Source organism: Tachysurus fulvidraco, chromosome 3 (genome assembly GCF_022655615.1).
Source record: "Tachysurus fulvidraco isolate hzauxx_2018 chromosome 3, HZAU_PFXX_2.0, whole genome shotgun sequence".
Classification (NCBI taxonomy): Eukaryota; Metazoa; Chordata; class Actinopteri; order Siluriformes; family Bagridae; genus Tachysurus; species Tachysurus fulvidraco.
The window spans coordinates 31285282-31303739 of NC_062520.1; the positions used below are offsets into that span (position 1 = coordinate 31285282).

The 18458-nt window shown below is 39.6% G+C and overlaps 1 protein-coding gene across 2 annotated transcripts; it reads left to right on the forward strand.

Annotated features, from left to right (window-relative positions):
* Positions 1 to 384: 384 nt before the first annotated feature.
* LOC113652087 (corticotropin-releasing factor receptor 1-like) lies at positions 385 to 16506 on the forward strand. Of its 2 annotated transcripts, XM_027161000.2 has the most exons (14): positions 390 to 1055; positions 2205 to 2295; positions 3504 to 3548; positions 3635 to 3754; positions 7666 to 7751; positions 9908 to 10014; positions 12984 to 13104; positions 13411 to 13564; positions 13817 to 13877; positions 13995 to 14067; positions 14299 to 14384; positions 14593 to 14728; positions 15625 to 15666; positions 16076 to 16506. In XM_027161000.2, the coding sequence occupies exons 1-14, from the start codon at positions 1032 to 1034 to the stop codon at positions 16214 to 16216; spliced, it is 1287 nt and encodes a 428-aa protein (XP_027016801.1). In that variant the 5' UTR covers positions 390 to 1031; the 3' UTR covers positions 16217 to 16506. The 2 variants fall into 2 exon arrangements, with proteins under 2 accessions (XP_047666676.1, XP_027016801.1); XM_047810720.1 differs by lacking the exons at positions 15625 to 15666; positions 16076 to 16506 and adding an exon at positions 14959 to 15616 and having other exon boundaries at positions 385 to 1055.
* The last annotated feature ends 1952 nt before the right edge of the window (positions 16507 to 18458 follow it).

Consider the following 18458-nt stretch of genomic DNA (forward strand, 5'->3'; position numbering starts at 1 on the left):
TGTTTGAAATCTGGAATAGAACATTTCCTGTTGTTTAGTTTAACATCAAATTAGGAATTTTTTAAAGCCGCATTATTAACAATGACAATGTAGAAAATGTTCTAAACCATTATTCCAGAATTTAGAGGCAAATATAAGATAAATATCACAAGCAGGAGTGAAATAAGTGAGCAAAGCCTAACCTTTATAATTTATTATTATTATTATTATTATTATTATTATTATTATTATTATTATTATTATTATTATTATTATTATTATTATTAATGCTTATTCTTGCCCCCACTTCCTTCCCTTCATCCTCTTCATCCTCTTAGTAGCAGCAGCACCACCACCACCACCACCACCACTACTAGCAGTAATAGTTGTGATTGTAGTAGCACTACTACAAGCTACTACACAATTTTCTCCCCCCCAAGAAAAGCGTCTGAGAAACGTGTAACGAGCTCAAACCCTGCAGACAAGGAGAAGGATGACAGTGAGACACGTTACATCGGGTTATTAACGGTCAGCCACGCCCACACGCGTGCCAATCAAAGCTCAGAACGTCAGGTTGCGGGTCTGAGCGCGCGTGCGGACGGTGCGTGATTAAACAGCGATGAACTTACAGAGAGCGTGAAGTGGATCCGTGGATTAACGGAGGCTCGATTAGACATCACAAACAAATAAAGAACAGAGAACGATACAGAAAAAAGAGAATATTATGAACTTGCCTTCACATGCATCGGATTATTCTTTATCAGATTGCTTTTGCGCGTGTGTTCTGATCTATTTTATGGGGGGAAAACTTGCATCCCGGACTGGATAATACACAGCAGTGTTTGTGTCATGCAACAGCTTCACGCGCACATCTGGATTAAAAAATCTCTGCTTTTCTCTGTGCATGGGAATGTGACAGCTCTGTAAATATGACAGCTCAGAAGTATGGAGACTGTTTCACACTAAAGACGCAGGAAAAAGACAGGAAAACCTCACTCATGTCAAACAGGACGTGGTTTTGGGAGCTGAACTGATTGACAAGCCTGAAGAAAATGCAGATGTGCCTGATGTTAAAGGTGAGAGTTCTCATTTCTCAAAACTATGCAAAATAACAATTACACAATATACAGTGATTTAAAAAAAAAAGAAAAAAGGATGAACTATGATGTCGGTCTGTTTCCCATTTTTCTTTTTCTTCCTGCAACATTTTTTTTCTCTGAAGGAAGGAAACATGATCGGACACGATGTTAGATGAACATAATCGACGTGTGCCAGGACTTAACACTAAGGGCTCAAGTTATCACCTTGAAACTGATTACTTTCCAATCACAGCACATCCTCAGAATGGTTTAGTTTTCCAACATGTTATGAAAGAACGTTATGGAAGGATATCGTAGTACCTTTTATGTTGTTGACGCTTTATAGTCAACATCGTTGAACATTCGTGAAACAAGCTAATTCCTGTTGTTATGAGCTTTTATAGCTATACGACTCAAAAGAAGTTGTATGGCTTCTATAGTTGGAAAACGGAAGCGCTGACACTGGAGACTCCTTCCAAAAACTTTGTAGGATGACACGTTCGTGTAGATCGTGCAGCCAAACGAATGTTGTTACTATAGAAACGATAACGTATCTCAACTAAACGTCAGTCAGAGCCACTGTTCTACGTGGAAGTAGCTGTAATTGTGATTGCTGTAGTAAGCTATAAAGGCTTAAAAAACCCTTCATGCATTATGTTCTACATACATTTTTGAACGGTTACACTGAAATGTGGATCCTGATACTATTTAATTCTGTACATTCAGTGATGATCAATGGTCAATGATCGGTCAATCAATTTATTTATTTATTTATTTATTTATTTATTTATTTCAAAGTTCATGATTTTAAAGTATTTAGTATCCTCACGCATGCCGATGTGATGATCGCTGTGTTTATATTAGGCTTGTTATTACATGCAGACACAGAAGCTGAATCGTCAGCTGATATAAAGTGTTGACTTTGGCTCGTGTGCAACTTGTTCGTTTCTTAAAATAGCATAGACAAAAACTCAGACAAAAAAAAAGAGATGTGGGATCAGCCGAATGCAAAAGGAATGACATATACTTGATGAGCAACTCTTAACTCTTTCATATCTCTCTCTCTCTCTCTCTCTCTCTCTCTCTCTCTCTCTCTCTCTCTCTCTCTCACTCTCTCTCTCTCTCTCTCTCTCTCTCTCTTCTCAGGTCTTGTCAGTCTTGTCTTTTGTGGTTGTGAAGGTGCAGGCTGAGCTCACCTGTGATGCCGTGCTATTTCTGGCTTCTGGAAACCACACATGTGCGTTTCATTGTGTGTGTGTGTGTGTGTGTGTGTGAGAGAGAGAGAGAGAGAGAGAGAGAGAGAGAGAGAGAGAGAGAGAGAGAGAGAGAGAGAGAATATTAACTCTCATATTAGGTCATTTAGGTAGCCATCCTCACAGTCCCATCAATGATAGACTTGTAATAAACTCACTATTACAACACTATATTATATTAGCATACATTCCACGCAAAGCACAATTACTTTTTTCTCATATGTACAATTAGCATTTGTTTACCTTTGACCTCTCTGTTTTTTTAAAATAGGTATTGATTAAAAAAAGCATAGCAGACTAGCAAAACAATTAATACAAGTTTGCAAGTTAGCTAAATCGTGTGTCAGGTTTTGTAATGATAGCTAGCGAAATTTAACATTAGAGAAGAATAATAGCAAGTTTCAAATGTAGTGCACTTGAAAAAGGCAAAAACTAAAAATTGTGAAAAAAGTGAACCAAATTTAACAGTATTAATTACTTCTAGCAATAATGATGGATTACAAGTAGCAACATACAAATACAGAAACTTCAAAATGGCTTCGCTTTTGTATTACGAGACATACTGTTGTAAGTTGTATTCATTACAAGATGTTAGAAAAACTAGCCAAATATGACATGGTGAACATTAAAAAGACGTTAAAACGTAGGTAAACAATTAACCACTAGTTAGCAGGTTACATACATGTTCTATCAGTCTGTCAGGTCATATTAGCCTTTTTTAATCTAAAAGCGAGTTGAAAAACATCCCAAACTAGCAACACAATTAGCGTTAGCAAAATACCTGTCAGGTCATGTTAGCCAAAAAGCAGTCTGACTAACAGCTAACTAGCTGGTTAGCTAATGCTATATAATGTGAAGCTGCTTTTAAGGTTTATCCTGAGAGTCTTAGTTCTAATTTCTATTTGTAAAAAAACTCCTTGAGTGAACAGGACGCCATGTTTTCTTAAATACCTCAACTGAAAACCTCGATTTCGAGTAAACACCGAAACGAAGAGCTTTATTTTGTTAAGATTTCTATTTAAAACAAACTACAGCGATCGTGTCAGCAGGTATGTTACTGATTTATTTATATTTATGTACATGTTGGTTCTTCAGTTGGTAAAACTGGTTAGCAGTATTGTGTTGAACTTTGAATGTTCCGCTTCTTTCGTTTGTGTGCGTGACTTGTTTTTTTGTGTCTCTCTTTAATCAGTGTACCATCTGGATCCTGCTAATCGCTCTGACACTAATAACTCGGGTATGTCTCATGGTACAGCTGTTATCTGCCGTGCCATCCTTTTCTTTTCCTGATGACAGATCAGTAATCCCTCTCTCTTTGTGTAGGTGTATTTTGCAGAACAGCTATCGATGGTATCGGCACCTGCTGGCCGCGCAGCGTGGCCGGTGAGGTGGTGTCTCGTCCGTGTCCAGAGTTCCTCTATGGAGTCCGATACAACACCACCAGTAAGGAAAGATTTCTATACATCACAATGTGTATCGATCTGATAATAATATATGAATTTGAAAAAGCAGGGAATGTTGACAGAAAAATCAACATAAAAAAGTAAAGCGTACTGGAAATTAGCAGCGTCTCAATCAGATCTCTAGTTCACTAGTCGGCCATTTTGAACGGCTGTATCTATACATCCAAAATGTACCACATAAACCAGCAAGGGTCGATTCTCATTATGTTTCCTTACTGGAAATGAAAAGCTTGATGGTTAGAGAGTCTGACTCGTAACCCAAAGGTTGTGGGTTCGAGTCTCGGGCTAGGTACACGACTGAGGTACACGACTGAGTATGGGTCAGTAAATGATGAGGGGAATTACAATTAGAGAAACAAAACCTTGACTAGACAGCTACAATTACACGAGGAAGAGCTACACAATTTTAGTGTAGATTAAATCTCTCTCTCTCTCTCTCTCTCTCTCTCTCTCTCTCTCTCTCTCTCTCTCTCACACACACACACACACACACACTCACACACACACACACACACACCCACACACACACAGTGTCCCTATTCAAATGCCAATCTCTGTGCCCCATCTGCTCTGACCCATTTTGTCCCATTTGCCCCTTGTTTTCCTTATACAGACAATATATTCAGTTGGTATTGGTATTATCATAGTATTTAGTTCAGACCCAAAAGTGATAGGATAATGAAAATGAAGGAAAAAAACAACAACAACAACAACAACAATGCTTTAACATCTTATCCTCTAATATATAAAAATATGATATTATTTCTAATAGGAGCAGAAGCATGAGCTCACATATATTACTAAAAGAGTAAAAGATTCTTGTCTCTGTTTATTTTTTTTCTTTGATCGTGGCATCCAAAAGCCACTCGGAGGATGGGAAAAGAGCTGGGAGGCACTTCTAAAGTAAAAGCCTTGGGTGGCTGTCCAAATAATTAGACAATATTTATATCTTATACAGCAAAGGGAAATTAAAAATTGTATTTTATTTTTTTAACCGAACAGCTGTGAGCCCTAGTATAGCATATCTTATTCATTCATTCGTTCATCTTCTACCGCTTATCCGAACTTCTCGGGTCACGGGGAGCCTGTGCCTATCTCAGGCGTCATCGGGCATCGAGGCAGGATACACCCTGGATGGAGTGCCAACCCATCACAGGGCACACACACACTCTCATTCACACACACTCTCACACACTACGGACAATTTTCCAGAGATGCCAATCAACCTACCATGCATGTCTTTGGACCAGGGGAGGAAACCGGAGTACCCGGAGGAAACCCCCGAGGCACGGGGAGAACATGCAAACTCCACACACACACAAGGTGGAGGCGGGAATCGAACCCCCAACCCTGGAAGTGCTAACCACTAAGCCGCCGTGCCCCCCCTCCCCCATATATCTTATTATTATTGTTATTAATTAACATTCCTAAAAAGTTTGTGTGTTTATCTTTCAGGTCTGCTTGTCTCATTAGGCTTATGACCTTTGACCCTTGTACCACGGTATTGCTTGCGGTGTCATACAGTAATTAACACTCTTTAGACCTATACAGAACTTTCCTATAAGCAGTTTCCAGTGAGTCTTATGAGCGATGGTTTTAAATATAAACTAATTACATTAAATTAGCTTTGATGGATCTTTTTAGTTTATAATAGAAGCTGTTAAATATTTTCAGGGGTGGTCTGGAGCCTGTGTTTCCTGTCGCTGTAGAGAGGATAACAGAAATAGCAAGCGGAAAGTGTATTCTTGGTTATTTTTACTTGAGTGCTTTAATGAAGTCAACATTCAGTACATAGCTAGACTGTGTGTCCTATGTACATGTTAGAGTAAGCGTGTGTGTGTGTGTGTGTGTGTGTGTGTGTGTGTGTGTGTATGTGTGTTTGTGTGTGTGTGTGTGTGTGTGTGTGTGTGTGTGTGTGTGTATGTATGTGTGTTTGTGTGTGTGTGTGTGTGTGTGTGTGTGTATATGTGTGTGTGTGTGTGTGTGTGTGTGTGTGTGTGTGTGTGTGTGTGTGTATGTGTGTGTGTGTGTGTGTGTACTGTATGTGTGTGTGTGTATTTGTGTGTATATGTGTGTGTGTGTGTGTGTTTATTTGTGTGTGTGTGTGTGTGTGTGTGTTTGTTTGTTGTATGTGTGTTTTTGTGTATATTTTGTGTTTTTGTGTGTGGTGTGTTGTGGTTTTGTGTGTGTGTATGTGTGTGTGTGTGTGTGTGTGTTTGTGTGTGTGTGTGTGTGTGTGTGTGTGTGTGTGTGTGTGTGTGTGTGTGTGTGTGTGTGTGAATGATCAGGCACCAAGGTATTCTTCACCTCTTTATTTAGTTTTACTGCCCATCAATCTCACATGGTAATCATTCAGAGAACACACACACACACACACACACACTCAGATATAACAGACTCTCTATGCCACACTTTTTCATACACAATACAAACATGGTCACTTTGTTTCACGGTGCTCTTGAATCCTCAGTCCTGATTGGTTAGATTCTTGGAAGGAGTCTCCAGTGTCAGTTCCCCTTTAATCTCTCCGTCAGTCAGCAGGGATCAATACTGGGTTCAAGATTTGTCTCAGCTAAAGCAGTGACCCAGCTAGAGTATGTGTTAGAATGTATTTGGAATTGAATAAAATGTATAATGTCACAATAGTGAAAAAAAAAAAGCAAAGTAGGAGGAGAAAAATATATTTTTTTAAGACCAGCATGCCCTGAAATGATGATTCGGTTAATACAAAGCTTTATTAATTAAATAACATCATTTTTTAAATCTATCTAATGTTAAGCCACAGCAAAACAAGCTGGAAGTATAGTAGCTATTGACTTATTGTAGTAAATCTCTGTAAATTAAAAAAAAATAAATTTAGTGTAGGATCTCACAAAGACTGATCTCTTACAAAGTCTTGTTTTAAGACTAAAATAATGTCTAGCTATTGGAAATATTATTATTTATTTGCTTCACCGAGCTCGCCGGTTAAAACACCAGTCTGTAATGTATAATGACATCCGGACACGGAAAGTCGAGTGGGAACATAGCTGACCTGCATTTTCGTTTGCGTGCAGGTCAAAGGGTCGAGTAGAGAACAGCGTGTCTCCTTCTCTGTACCCTCGCCAAGCCTTTTGCCGTCTCTGGCTGATGGGTGACGTCAGTCTGGAATCCTCTCAGAATAGCGGCAAGAACTACAGCAGGGAATTTTTTTACTAGCATCTTTGTAGGTTTGCTCACAAAATGAAAAATAGTGTGGATTTATTAGCGTTATAATCGGTAAGATTGACGGTTGTTTGTTAAAAAAAAAAAAGTCAGGGACAAATGATGTGGTTAGACTCCACAATTACAGTTTCTTCACTGGGGAATTTGCATCGTTATCCATTTGCAAAGTTGTCTAGTGGGATTAGTGGGAGGTGCTTGTGGATTTGTTAATATCAGATTGAAAGAGTCTTTTTTGTATTAAACAATAAGAAGAATAAGGATTCAGAATTGTTGAAGTTTTTGAAGCATGTATTATTTAGCTAAAGAGATTTATCTATGTTTTGCCCTCATGAGTATGTTTACTTATTCATTCATTCATTCATTCATTCATTCATTCATTCATTCATTCATTTTCTACCGCTTATCCCATCTACCTCGGGTCACGGGGAGCCTGTGCCTATCTCAGGCGTCATCGGGCATCGAGGCAGGATACACCCTGGACAGAGTGCCAACCCATCGCAGGGCACACACTCTCTCTCATTCACTCACACACTCACACACTACGGACAATTTTCCAGAGATGCTCTGTTGGATTCCTAATTCTTATAATAAATAATACAGCTTTTATTTTTAAAACTAAAAATCTTGATAAATGCTAAACGACGGTTTACGTATCTAACGTATCCGGCTTCATTTTCCTTTCTGTAGATAAAATCTTCCGGAAGTGTCTAGCCAATGGGACCTGGGCCTCCAAAAGCAACTACTCTCAGTGCCAAGCAATTCTCAACATTCAGGTATTGCTCTATGTAAACACACACATACACAAAAACGTTTACAAGGAAGAACTTGTACAGCCAAGTAACAGGGATTTCATAAATTATGTATTTCTGTTAAATATAATGGCTAGAGAGCCTCATATCGCTAAGATAACATCCTGATGGACGTCTAGATAAACAAGCCACGGCAAAACAGCCAGACAAAGAAATACATGTGGGGTTAGATTCTGCACTCCCAAGTGACCTCTCTATAAAATGGAATATGAGAAGCTGGATAGATTCGACGCAACATTAGACAAGCGTTAGGAACATCTAAAGTCTTTTGCGCTCATTCAAATACAAGTGTTCTGAATTTCTACTAGTGAGCACCCACTAGTTTCCTGTATCCTTTCAGCCAAAATGGTCTCAGTGGAACTGGATACAACTTTACCTTAAAGTTGATGTAGCAGCGGAGACGGGAATTCACTAAAGGGGAAAGGACGTGGGAAGCTTCTGGCAGCTGTAACTTTCGCTTCCCTACAAACTTTACCTCAGTGATTTGTGAAGTCGTGAGGTAAAACAAAGCAAACGTGCGGCACTTGGTTTAAGGGTAGAATGTGGTTTAATCCTGCTAAATCTAGGCTTCAAATGTTAGCATTACTGATGGTATTGTGATGTACAAATTTTTGGATTTAAAAAGCCAACTTACATGAAAATGTTCTTAAACCTACACCTACAAACATAACTACATGCATTTCTTTTTCCAGACATTTAGTGCTGACAGATTCTGCTTTATGTCACCAACCGAATGTGTGACTTATACAATATTTATATTAGCGAAATATTAATATTAATAAAGATGTTAAGGAAAGGTTCAAGGAGGTGAGTCATGGCTGTATTCGTTCTGAAATGGCACATTCATCAAGGTCCACTTTCATCCACGAGTTCCTCATGAGTCACTATAATAATCTGAGATTATTAAATATACATTTACAGCAAGAGTAGGTCTTTATTTATTCAGGTCTTGAAAATATAATAATAAACACTGTAATGAGATTTTATTTGTCCGATCACTCCCGCTTTGGAAATAACAAGGATATATATTTGGCAAGTTTTCTATTCCCTGTGCGATGGCAAAATCAAGCAACATTATTTTTTCTAAATTACCTCAGATTTTAGTCACATTGTGTGACATCATTAAGATCATGTCTATCTAACACGAATACAGCTATCGTACAAAGGAATTAGGTATGTCTTTCAAAGGAAAAAGAAGAATCCTGTGCTTGCGAATTCATCAGTTTCAAGTAGTTTTCGAAGACAAAACTGTAAGTTGTGTGACAAATTTTGAAAAAATGTCAAAATTTTGTCAAATTGTGAAAATTAAAAAGTTACATTTATTTAATTTTATTTACATATTTGTAACAAAATACAATTCATTGAATTTTCATAGAATTTTCTTGTATTCTACCCCACCGACAAATCGCAAAATGTTTAGGCAAACACATAAGATCAGAAATCAGCTGGCTAAGAATGACCCTATCTGATTCTGTCCTCTGAGAATAACTCTTAACGAAAGCTTTTTGTTCAAGTTTTACTTCATGTCTTGGTGCATACGTTCATAAATTTTGTAGCTAAGATATGAGATGTGTGATGATCAAGTGGTTAAGGCGCTGGGATCTTGATCAGAAGGTCGGGGTTCGAGTCCACAAGCTGCTGAGACATCAAACGTTGGGTCACCTTAACCTCACCTGCTCCAGGGGCGCTGTCCTATGGCTTGACCCTGCGCTCTGCGCTCTTAACCTGGGATATGCGAAATCCCTGGGCGCCGCAGCATAAATGGCTGCCCACTGCTTCGGGTGTGTGTTCACGTGTGTGTGTGTGTGTGTGTGTGTGTGTGTGTGTGTGTGTGTGTGTGTGTGTGTGTGTGTGTGTGTTCACAGTGTGTGTGTGTTCACTTCACTGTGTGTCACTTTGGATGGGTTAAACAGAGAGAACGAATTCTGAGTATGGGTCACTGTACTTAGCCGTATGTCACCGCACTCACTCACTCTCTCTCTCACTCACTCACTAAAAATGGATACGCAAGATATTGATTCTTTTTGTGTAATTATGCACTTAATTTCACATATGGAGGTTTTTTTTTGTTTGTTTTTTTACACACATTAGTTTCTCAATTCTTTCTTTGTGTGTTGCAGAGAAAAAGTCGGCTGCATTACCGAATTGCTGTCATCATTAACTACATGGGACACTGCTTGTCACTGTTCACTCTCCTTATCGCCTTTGTCATCTTCTTACGACTCAGGTGAATATAAATATACACAAAAAAAACTTCGTTTAATGACATTAATCTCACAACTTTGTTAAGCTCTTGTCTAAAAGAACTGTCGGTTCACTTGTCGATCAAATTACTGCTTTTTATTAATACGCTTGGTCAAGAATGTTCTTGTTTCTATAGTAAAAGGACTCTCCGGTCTCAGCATTTGAAGATTTCTTTTTTTTTATTACCTTACACAGAATTTTAGTGGTTGAAGGTAAAGATTTTAGAGGCTCATGAAAAAGCACATCAAGGTATTGAAAATTAGTAAAGGTAAAAGGTTCATTTTTTTAATATACACGAAATGTGCTAGGACGTTTAAGGTTAGGGCTGTGGGAGATTCGGGAACTTTACGACCAGAGAGATGCTTTTGATTCTCACATATAATGAAGGATGATGATGTTTTCTTCTCTGTGTGATGTCCCCCTGCTGCTTTTTGGTCTAGAAAACATTTGAACAAGGACAAGCTTTAATTCAGCATCTCAGAAAAACAATAGCAGTTCAAATGAGGGCCACAATAGCACAGCATGTGTGTGTGTGTGTGTGTGTGTGTGTGTGTGTGTGTGTGTGTGTGTGTGTGTGTGTGTGTGTGTGTGTGTGTGTGTGTTTGTGCCTAAAAGCTTCAGTAGCTACAGACGTCCTTATACATTTTAACGGCAGCCATATATCATGGCACTGGGTACCAACAAATGCGAACAATTGCTAGCCTTAAAGTCAACATTCAGAGGCTAAAAGTGTTCGGTTTTTGATGAGATTAAGGTTTTTCTCTCTCAGATTGCTTGTACTATGAGACCCCATGCCCAACATAATAGGATAACAACAGGCAGTGGTGGGAAAAATTACAAAACACACTGAGGAAAAGTAGCAAAACCTCGTCAACAGATTAGTCGATTTTTTCCTACACATTCAGAAATAACAATTCGTTCCAATTTGAATGACTGTATTTACTAAAAAAGTGAGTTATGCCGAAGTAAGCAGTGTATAAAACTGAGTAGTATTAGCCGTCTAGCTATCTTTTGCTGTTTGGGTTGCCAGAGTTTTCGATTATGCTAGCTCATGTTAATTCATCCATGTTTCTAGCTACGTAGCTTCCTAGCAAAGATCTCCCTTAGTCATTATTCTGAGTGTTATAGCACTATGTTCTTAAGATGCTGTGAAACATCAACAGACCTAGCTAGCTAACTGTTCTGGCTCTCCTATAGCACCTGTAGTGTCTTCAACGAAAAAATGTGAACGTTTGTTATCTCTGAGCTTGAACGTTAAACACCATATGTTAATGCCGTCGAGTCATCAACCACTCAGCAGTGGTTTTATCCCTTAATTCTCCTCCTGCTTGGAAACGCATTATATAATCCCGAACAGTTTACGGATCCCACACCGGCAGCAGCTGTCCTGTCTCATCTGTGCCAATGGAAACAATTTGTTTAAATGCGTTTCCAAAACTTTTATAGCCGTATAAATTGGGGTCCGAAGCCAGTGCGATGCCCGGAAATTAGCGTCTGTTTTGTGTTTGCCAAACGAATACGTTGCGTCATTGCATGTGCTGCTGTCACCATAGCAACAAGCAGTTAATCAGGTTTGTCCATGGACTAGAGTATCAGCCTTAATAGCCATATTAGAAGCAAAGACATGAAATAATAGAGTTTTACTTTTTTTATAGCATAAATATAGATTTTTTAGATTTAATCCCTATAATGAATTAATTACAGCTTCAAATACAATATATATATTTTATAAAATGAATAAAGTGCATCAGATGGAAATATTTAGGTTGAATATGAATTGTAGATGAATTGTTTTAGTGACATTTATTTAACATATTTATTTGGGGGTTTTTTTTTAGAATATATTATATATTTAATTATATGATAGCTACATGTTCGACAAAAACATGTAAGTATAAATAAGATTATAAGAACATATAATATTTAAAAACATCATTTATCTATAATTATTTCCTAAGGTAATGCTGAATTAGGTTAAAAATCACACGCTGGAAAGCTGGCACTGAGCTATATTTAGCCGGTGAACCGAGGAACATAGCATGATCTTTTTAAGAGGCACTCTCATCCATCATACACACATGATGTACAGAATGCTGAGCTCCTGAAATATCCTGCCAGAGCAGAGCGTCTGGGGATCTGGGAGCGGAGCGAGCCGTTCGGCGAGAGATGCAATAAATAAAAAATAAATATGAAATATAAATACTCCTTTAGAGTGCCCGAGGTTGTCTTTTAATATTGTCCGTCATATTTATTTTTAGCCTTCCGAACTCAGTGCCCAAGCATCTTCGTATAAGACTTTTGATTCATGATCAATTTTCTATTTGAATCCAATCACAAACCACAGAAGGTCGCAATAATAAGCTGATTATGGAAATGATCCTGATGTAAACATAAGACACACACATACACACACACAAAAAAAATTTATTTCTCCTGAAACCTCAAGAGGGAGGCACGGTGGCTTAGCGATTAACACGTTCGCCTCACACCTCCAGGGTCAGGGGTTCGATTCCCGCATCCACCTTGTGTGTGTGGAGTTTGCATGTTCTCCCCGTACCTCGGGGGTTTCCTCCGGGTACTCCGGTTTCCTCCCCCGGTCCAAAGACATGCATGGTAGGTTGATTGGCATCTCTGGAAAATTGTCCGTAGTGTGTGTGTGTGTGTGAGTGAATGAGAGTGTGTGTGCCCTGTGATGGGTTGGCACTCTGTCCAGGGTGTATCCTGCCTCGATGCCCGATGACGCCTGAGATTCCCGTGACCCAAGAAGTTCGGATAAGCGGTAGAAAATGAATGAATGAATGAAACCTCAAGAGAACAACCTGAAACTGGAGACTCCTTCCATTCATGTTACAGAAACCATGCCAATATCAGTGGTATAATAATCTCTCTTTCTCTCTCTCTCTCTCTCTCTCTCTCTCTCTCTCTCTCTCTCTCTCTCTCTCTCTCTCTCAGGAGTATTCGTTGTCTGAGGAACATTATCCACTGGAACCTCATCTCTGCCTTCATCTTGAGAAACGCGACATGGTTCATCGTTCAGCTCACCATGAACCCCGATGTACATGAGAGCAACGTGGTGAGATACAAAAAAAAACAAAACATTGACGTACTTCGTGATGTGACATACCGTATGTGATCACCTTGGACCCAGGGCATTACTGGAGTTAGTTGATGTGAAAGCTATTTATATTTCATATTTATTTATTCATTATTTATTGCCTGCAAATCGTGGGGCGCTGTCGAGTCAGCAGACGCATCAAGGTTTGAAATGATTGTGTATACTGTAAGTGTATCAGCTGGACAGGCAGAAAAGCACTTTGGGGAGCTGATGAAGGACATTCAGGCTAAAGAAAAGTTTGTCCTCTCTCCATATATCTTTAAGCCATGGTGCCGTCTAGTGACGATGGCATACAACTACTTCCACATGGCCAATTTTTTCTGGATGTTCGGCGAGGGCTGTTATCTCCACACGGCCATCGTGCTCACCTACTCCACAGACAAGCTCAAAAAATGGATGTTCATTTGCATCGGATGGTGTAAGTCCCTATAAATTCTACTCAGAAAAGTTATATTCCGTCTAATATTCAAAGTTATACGTCTTCAGAGTGAGGTAACGCACATCAGGGATAGACCTGTATTCAAATGCAAGGTTGCCAGATTTTTCTTGACTACACACATGTTGCCTTTAAATCCTGTGGGGGTGGGGGGGAAAACAGGGATAGAAAATGCTGACTGAAGAAAGAAATAGAATTTCTTCAAATGGTGAAATAGAATGTCTTCGTGTTTAGGTATTCCTTTCCCGATTATTATCGCCTGGGCCGTCGGGAAGCTGCATTACGACAACGAGAAGTAAGTGGATGTTTCAATTAAATGCAGATAGTGTGTCATTTAGCATCTCTGTAAAGACACGACCCTGCTGTTTTGTTGTTTTATTCAATATCCCTTTATTTTCTTTGTGAATATCAGGTGTTGGTTTGGGAAAAGAGCAGGCATCTACACAGACTACATCTACCAAGGGCCCATGATTCTGGTGCTTATGGTGAGAAGACATCGCCGCTACAGTACACTGATACACTGTAATGCAGGGACCTAGTCCACAGAAACACATCACCTGGTCTTTTTTCCTGAGCTTTAGCTGATGTCTAAACATCTGTCTTTGGACCTGTAGCTTCATGTTTACATGCATTGTGCTGCTGCAAAAAATGCAGTCATTTGCAATGTATATTTGTGTACTTTTGATTAATCTTAGACTGTCCTCTTATTCCGACAGATAAATTTTGTGTTCCTTTTCAACATAGTAAGGATCCTCATGACCAAACTCAGAGCCTCCACCACATCCGAAACCATCCAGTACAGGTACATGAAGGAGTATACACACACACACACACTGTAGGTGAAACCTGTAACATTCAACATGACTGCTCATTTACATAAGCCCCGCCCCTCAATGTTTTCCTGGCCAGGGAACTGACCCCATGCCATATGGTTTAACATGACAGCGCTCTTATTATAATTGTCTGCTTTACTGGTATTTTGTCTTTCTTACCAATGTATAAATCTTTAGGAAGGCGGTGAAGGCCACGCTCGTGTTACTGCCTCTGCTCGGGATCACGTACATGCTGTTCTTTGTAAACCCAGGAGAGGACGAGATCTCGCAAATCGTCTTCATTTACTTCAATTCGGTTCTGCAGTCCTTTCAGGTAAGCTTTGGTTAACTGAGGTAAAGGGCTTTGAGCTGAAGCTGAGCTCCAGGGTCCCAAGTCAACATGTATGGAAGCAGCTTTGGAAGCAGTTTCGGTTACTGGGAAATTAACGTTAATTAACTCTTTAACAGTCTTCAAAGCAACAATAAAATTTAACAGAAATAACTCTGGAGATGTTCGGAAGAGTTCAAGAAGAACATGGTTTGTTTCTATTTCTATTTGTGAAGGTTCTGGTTGATGGGAGTGTGCAGCGAGTATGAGGTACGAATCAGTGTCGGTGGAGGGGAATGAGATGTTCCTGGTGTGTTGAGAGGGTGTAAAGAGGCTAGCGCTTCTAAAATGTTTGATAAGACAGTTTAGATGAGGTTTTAGATGATGGTGGTCTCCGAATATGGAGGTACCTGGGTGGGATATAAATATAGCACCTTCAGGGTTGGAGATTTGATTCTGTATAGGTCATGTGTGCATGGAGGTTTGCTTGTTCCCCATTTGCTTTGGGGGTTTCCTCCGGGTGCTCCTGTTTCCTCCCCTCGGTCCAAAGGCTTACTTACTGACCAAATACTGATACTGGAATCTCCTTCTGATGCCTAACCATTAGGCAGTCGTGGCCTAATGGTTAGAGAGTTTGACTCCTAAGCCTAAGGTTGTGGGTTTGAGTCTCGGACCTGCCACGACTGAGGTGCCCTTGAGCAAGGCACCATACTTAGCCGTATGTCACATCACTTCATAAAAGTCCCATTATACATTATAAATAACTCATAACATTGGGAAATACTTCCAGAGCTGCTAGGAACTAATCACTACCATCTGACTAATCACTGAAATATGTTTTTGGTTTAAATGCCTGAATGCTGATATTGCTGTCTTTTTTCTTTTTCTTTGCACTTCTCCAGGGCTTCTTTGTGTCAGTGTTCTACTGTTTTCTGAACAGCGAGGTAAGCACAGTATCTGACTGAACCCGGCCAAACGTGATCAGATTGTTGTCCGTTATATAACCAGTGATTAAATCATATGAATGCGTAATGCTATGTGGTTGTTTTTAAGTCAGAAAAGCTACACAAATGAAAGGGAAAAGATTTAGGAAGTGACAAGAGGCTCCTTTGCTACTACTTCTGCTTTACTCCATTGTGTAAATTTGTGAGCCCCGGACTTGTGAACCAATAGAAAGCAAGTGGGCGGGGCTGCAGTTTCATTGGACTGTAAAATTAATTGGATTCTCACATTCTCAACAAATTTCATGACATCTTAGTTATAGATGCCAGGAGAATTATACCAGCCATTGGTGCCCTAACACATACACATGTGTGTGTGTGTGTGTGTGTGTGTTCATGTTTTTTTGGACAGGTCCGCTCTGCCGTTCGGAAACTTTGGCACCGCTGGCAGGACCACCATTCCATCCGCGCACGAGTCGCGAGAGCAATGTCCATTCCCACTTCGCCTTCACGCCTCAGCTTCCACAGCATCAAACAGTCCACTTCTGTCTGATACGGGGACAAAAGTATGAAAGAGGCAGGAACTCTATCGGTGAGGATATTCACTCCTCAGACCACATCACCGGATATGAAGAGGAACAGTAAAAGGCCCTGACATTACAAATAAAGGGTACGATCGGCAAGACTACGCAAAATGGACCATTCTGTGGTGTTGGAGTGTTTTCCAAAGACTCTGCATGTGTGTAGTACTCAGTTATTTATAGTTGGACACTAGGTGGAGACAGCTATTACATGTTCCAAGCTTTTTCTATGAAATTCACAATAATAAACAGATTCAACTGATTCCACTCTGGTCACTTCAGGTAATCAGACCGAACGCTACTTATACTGACTGATTAGCCAAAAATATCAGGTGATTATTTAGGGGCTTTTTACACCTGGTCACTTCCTGCATTTTCTGTGATCCGATATCTACCCGATGGTAAAAAGACCAGGTCTAAATGCCCTCCGAAACGTTTTGGAGACGTATATAAACCCGATGGTACAAACCCCTTCAGGAGGTGGTCTGGGACGCGTTTCAGATGAAATTGGACAGGTGTAAATGAATGCGGTTGTTCAAGCCACATACGTCAGCGCTATACTCCTCCCAAACGGAAGTACGTCACTCACAGGTGACTCACGAGTCGCGTATCGCGCCAGAAACAAATATGTTTTCCCACCAGTACTGGCTCCAATCTGCCGCCAGCGAAAATGCAGCAAACAGTAAATGCTGTTTTTTGTAGCAACCGCACGCACCAAAGCATGTTCCATTACAATTACCCCAGAAATGAGGTAAAATATATTTGCATTTTGGGCGGGAAGTAGAAAGATCGGATCGATATCCGATTCTCCGAGACGCGTTTATGTGGTCTTATGTAAATGGAACAGTTTTAACAAATCAGATAGCTATCGGATCAGAGACAACACATGAAGTGACTGGGTGTAAAAAGGCCCATAGTTGAATTAGCTTACTGTGTCGGCTAGTCGTGCAAAAGAATTAGCTACTTTGGCTAGGTAGCCTTTGTTTTCTAACTTTAGGGACGTTCCCTAACTGTAACTAGAGAGCTTTCTGTGTCCTTTAATATCCAGCAGAAGAATTTCTGAATTCTTTCCTTCTTTAACATCATCTAGGTTTTTTTTTGGTGATAAATTCACAGCTAGCTGGCTAGCTACCTTTGTTGTTGGTGAACTTCCTATTAAATATTTTGTGTTTAAAACAAATAAAATATGAACTTCTTTTTGTGCTATTCACTCCTTGTGAAACACCTGAGAACAGCTTAATGCACATTTAGCGATAATATATTTGCAATAATGAAGAAAAGTACGTAATCGAACGTAATCGAAAGAAAAAGTCGTACCATTTACTGTATAATGAAGTCTGTGAAGCATTTAAGAACTTTGGGTTTAAACTGTGAAGAGGAAACTAATATCATAGCCAGATACCCATGGGAGCAGACATGGATTTAAACCACATCAACAAATCCTCAATGGAATCAGGAAGCCATTTTGACCCTTTAGTATTTCCTCTCTATTTAGAGACCTCTTCTTGACTTTATCCATCCGGGACATCCAAAAGTCATCCTTTTTATTTTCATGGGGATTTTTTTTTTTTGGTAGATTTGCAGACAAATATCATTCCTCCCACTGCATTTGCAGCTGTACAAACATCTTATTCCGCCGCCTGAGGTTCACGGGACTAAATGCTAAAGCATGAGATAGTGCAGAGTTGGCAGTATAAACAAACCTGCCTTAAAGGGATACTCCACAGCAGACTGAAATATTTTGCGTGTGTATATATATATATAAGCTTGCTAACTGAAGGCTAAAGGTCGCTTAACTGTTGCCATGTACACATATTTTCAAATATTTACAAAACAGCCCCAAACCATCATGCTACCTCCACCATGATTCACAGTGTTGATATTTCAGTCAACCTCATGAGATCAACTGATGTCCATAGAACAATTTAGAATACGGTCTTGAACATGAGAAATGTACAACATACTAAATATAAATTACGTTTTTTCAGTAACCATATGCCAAATGTAAAGCATGGTGGTGGGCGCATCGCAATTTTGGAGATTTTCTGTCACGTTCACAGGGAAAGAAGGAAATTTCAGATATTCTGTACATCTGTACACAGTCAAATTGCTTGTGTTTTATTCATGAACACTTGGATGATGTTCAGACCACTTTTTATGATTAACGCAGGAATCCAGGTGAAATATTGTACGTTTGTCTACAGATCAGTGTTA

Bases quoted from the DNA above. Each gene is read 5' to 3' on its own strand.
- LOC113652087 (XM_027161000.2), top strand. From the start codon at position 1,032: ATGCAGATGTGCCTGATGTTAAAG. The intron at 2,296-3,503 runs GTGCGTTTCATT...CTCTTTAATCAG, and splicing joins GGCTTCTGGAAACCACACAT to TGTACCATCTGGATCCTGCT. The intron at 14,068-14,298 runs GTGAGAAGACAT...TTATTCCGACAG, and splicing joins CCATGATTCTGGTGCTTATG to ATAAATTTTGTGTTCCTTTT.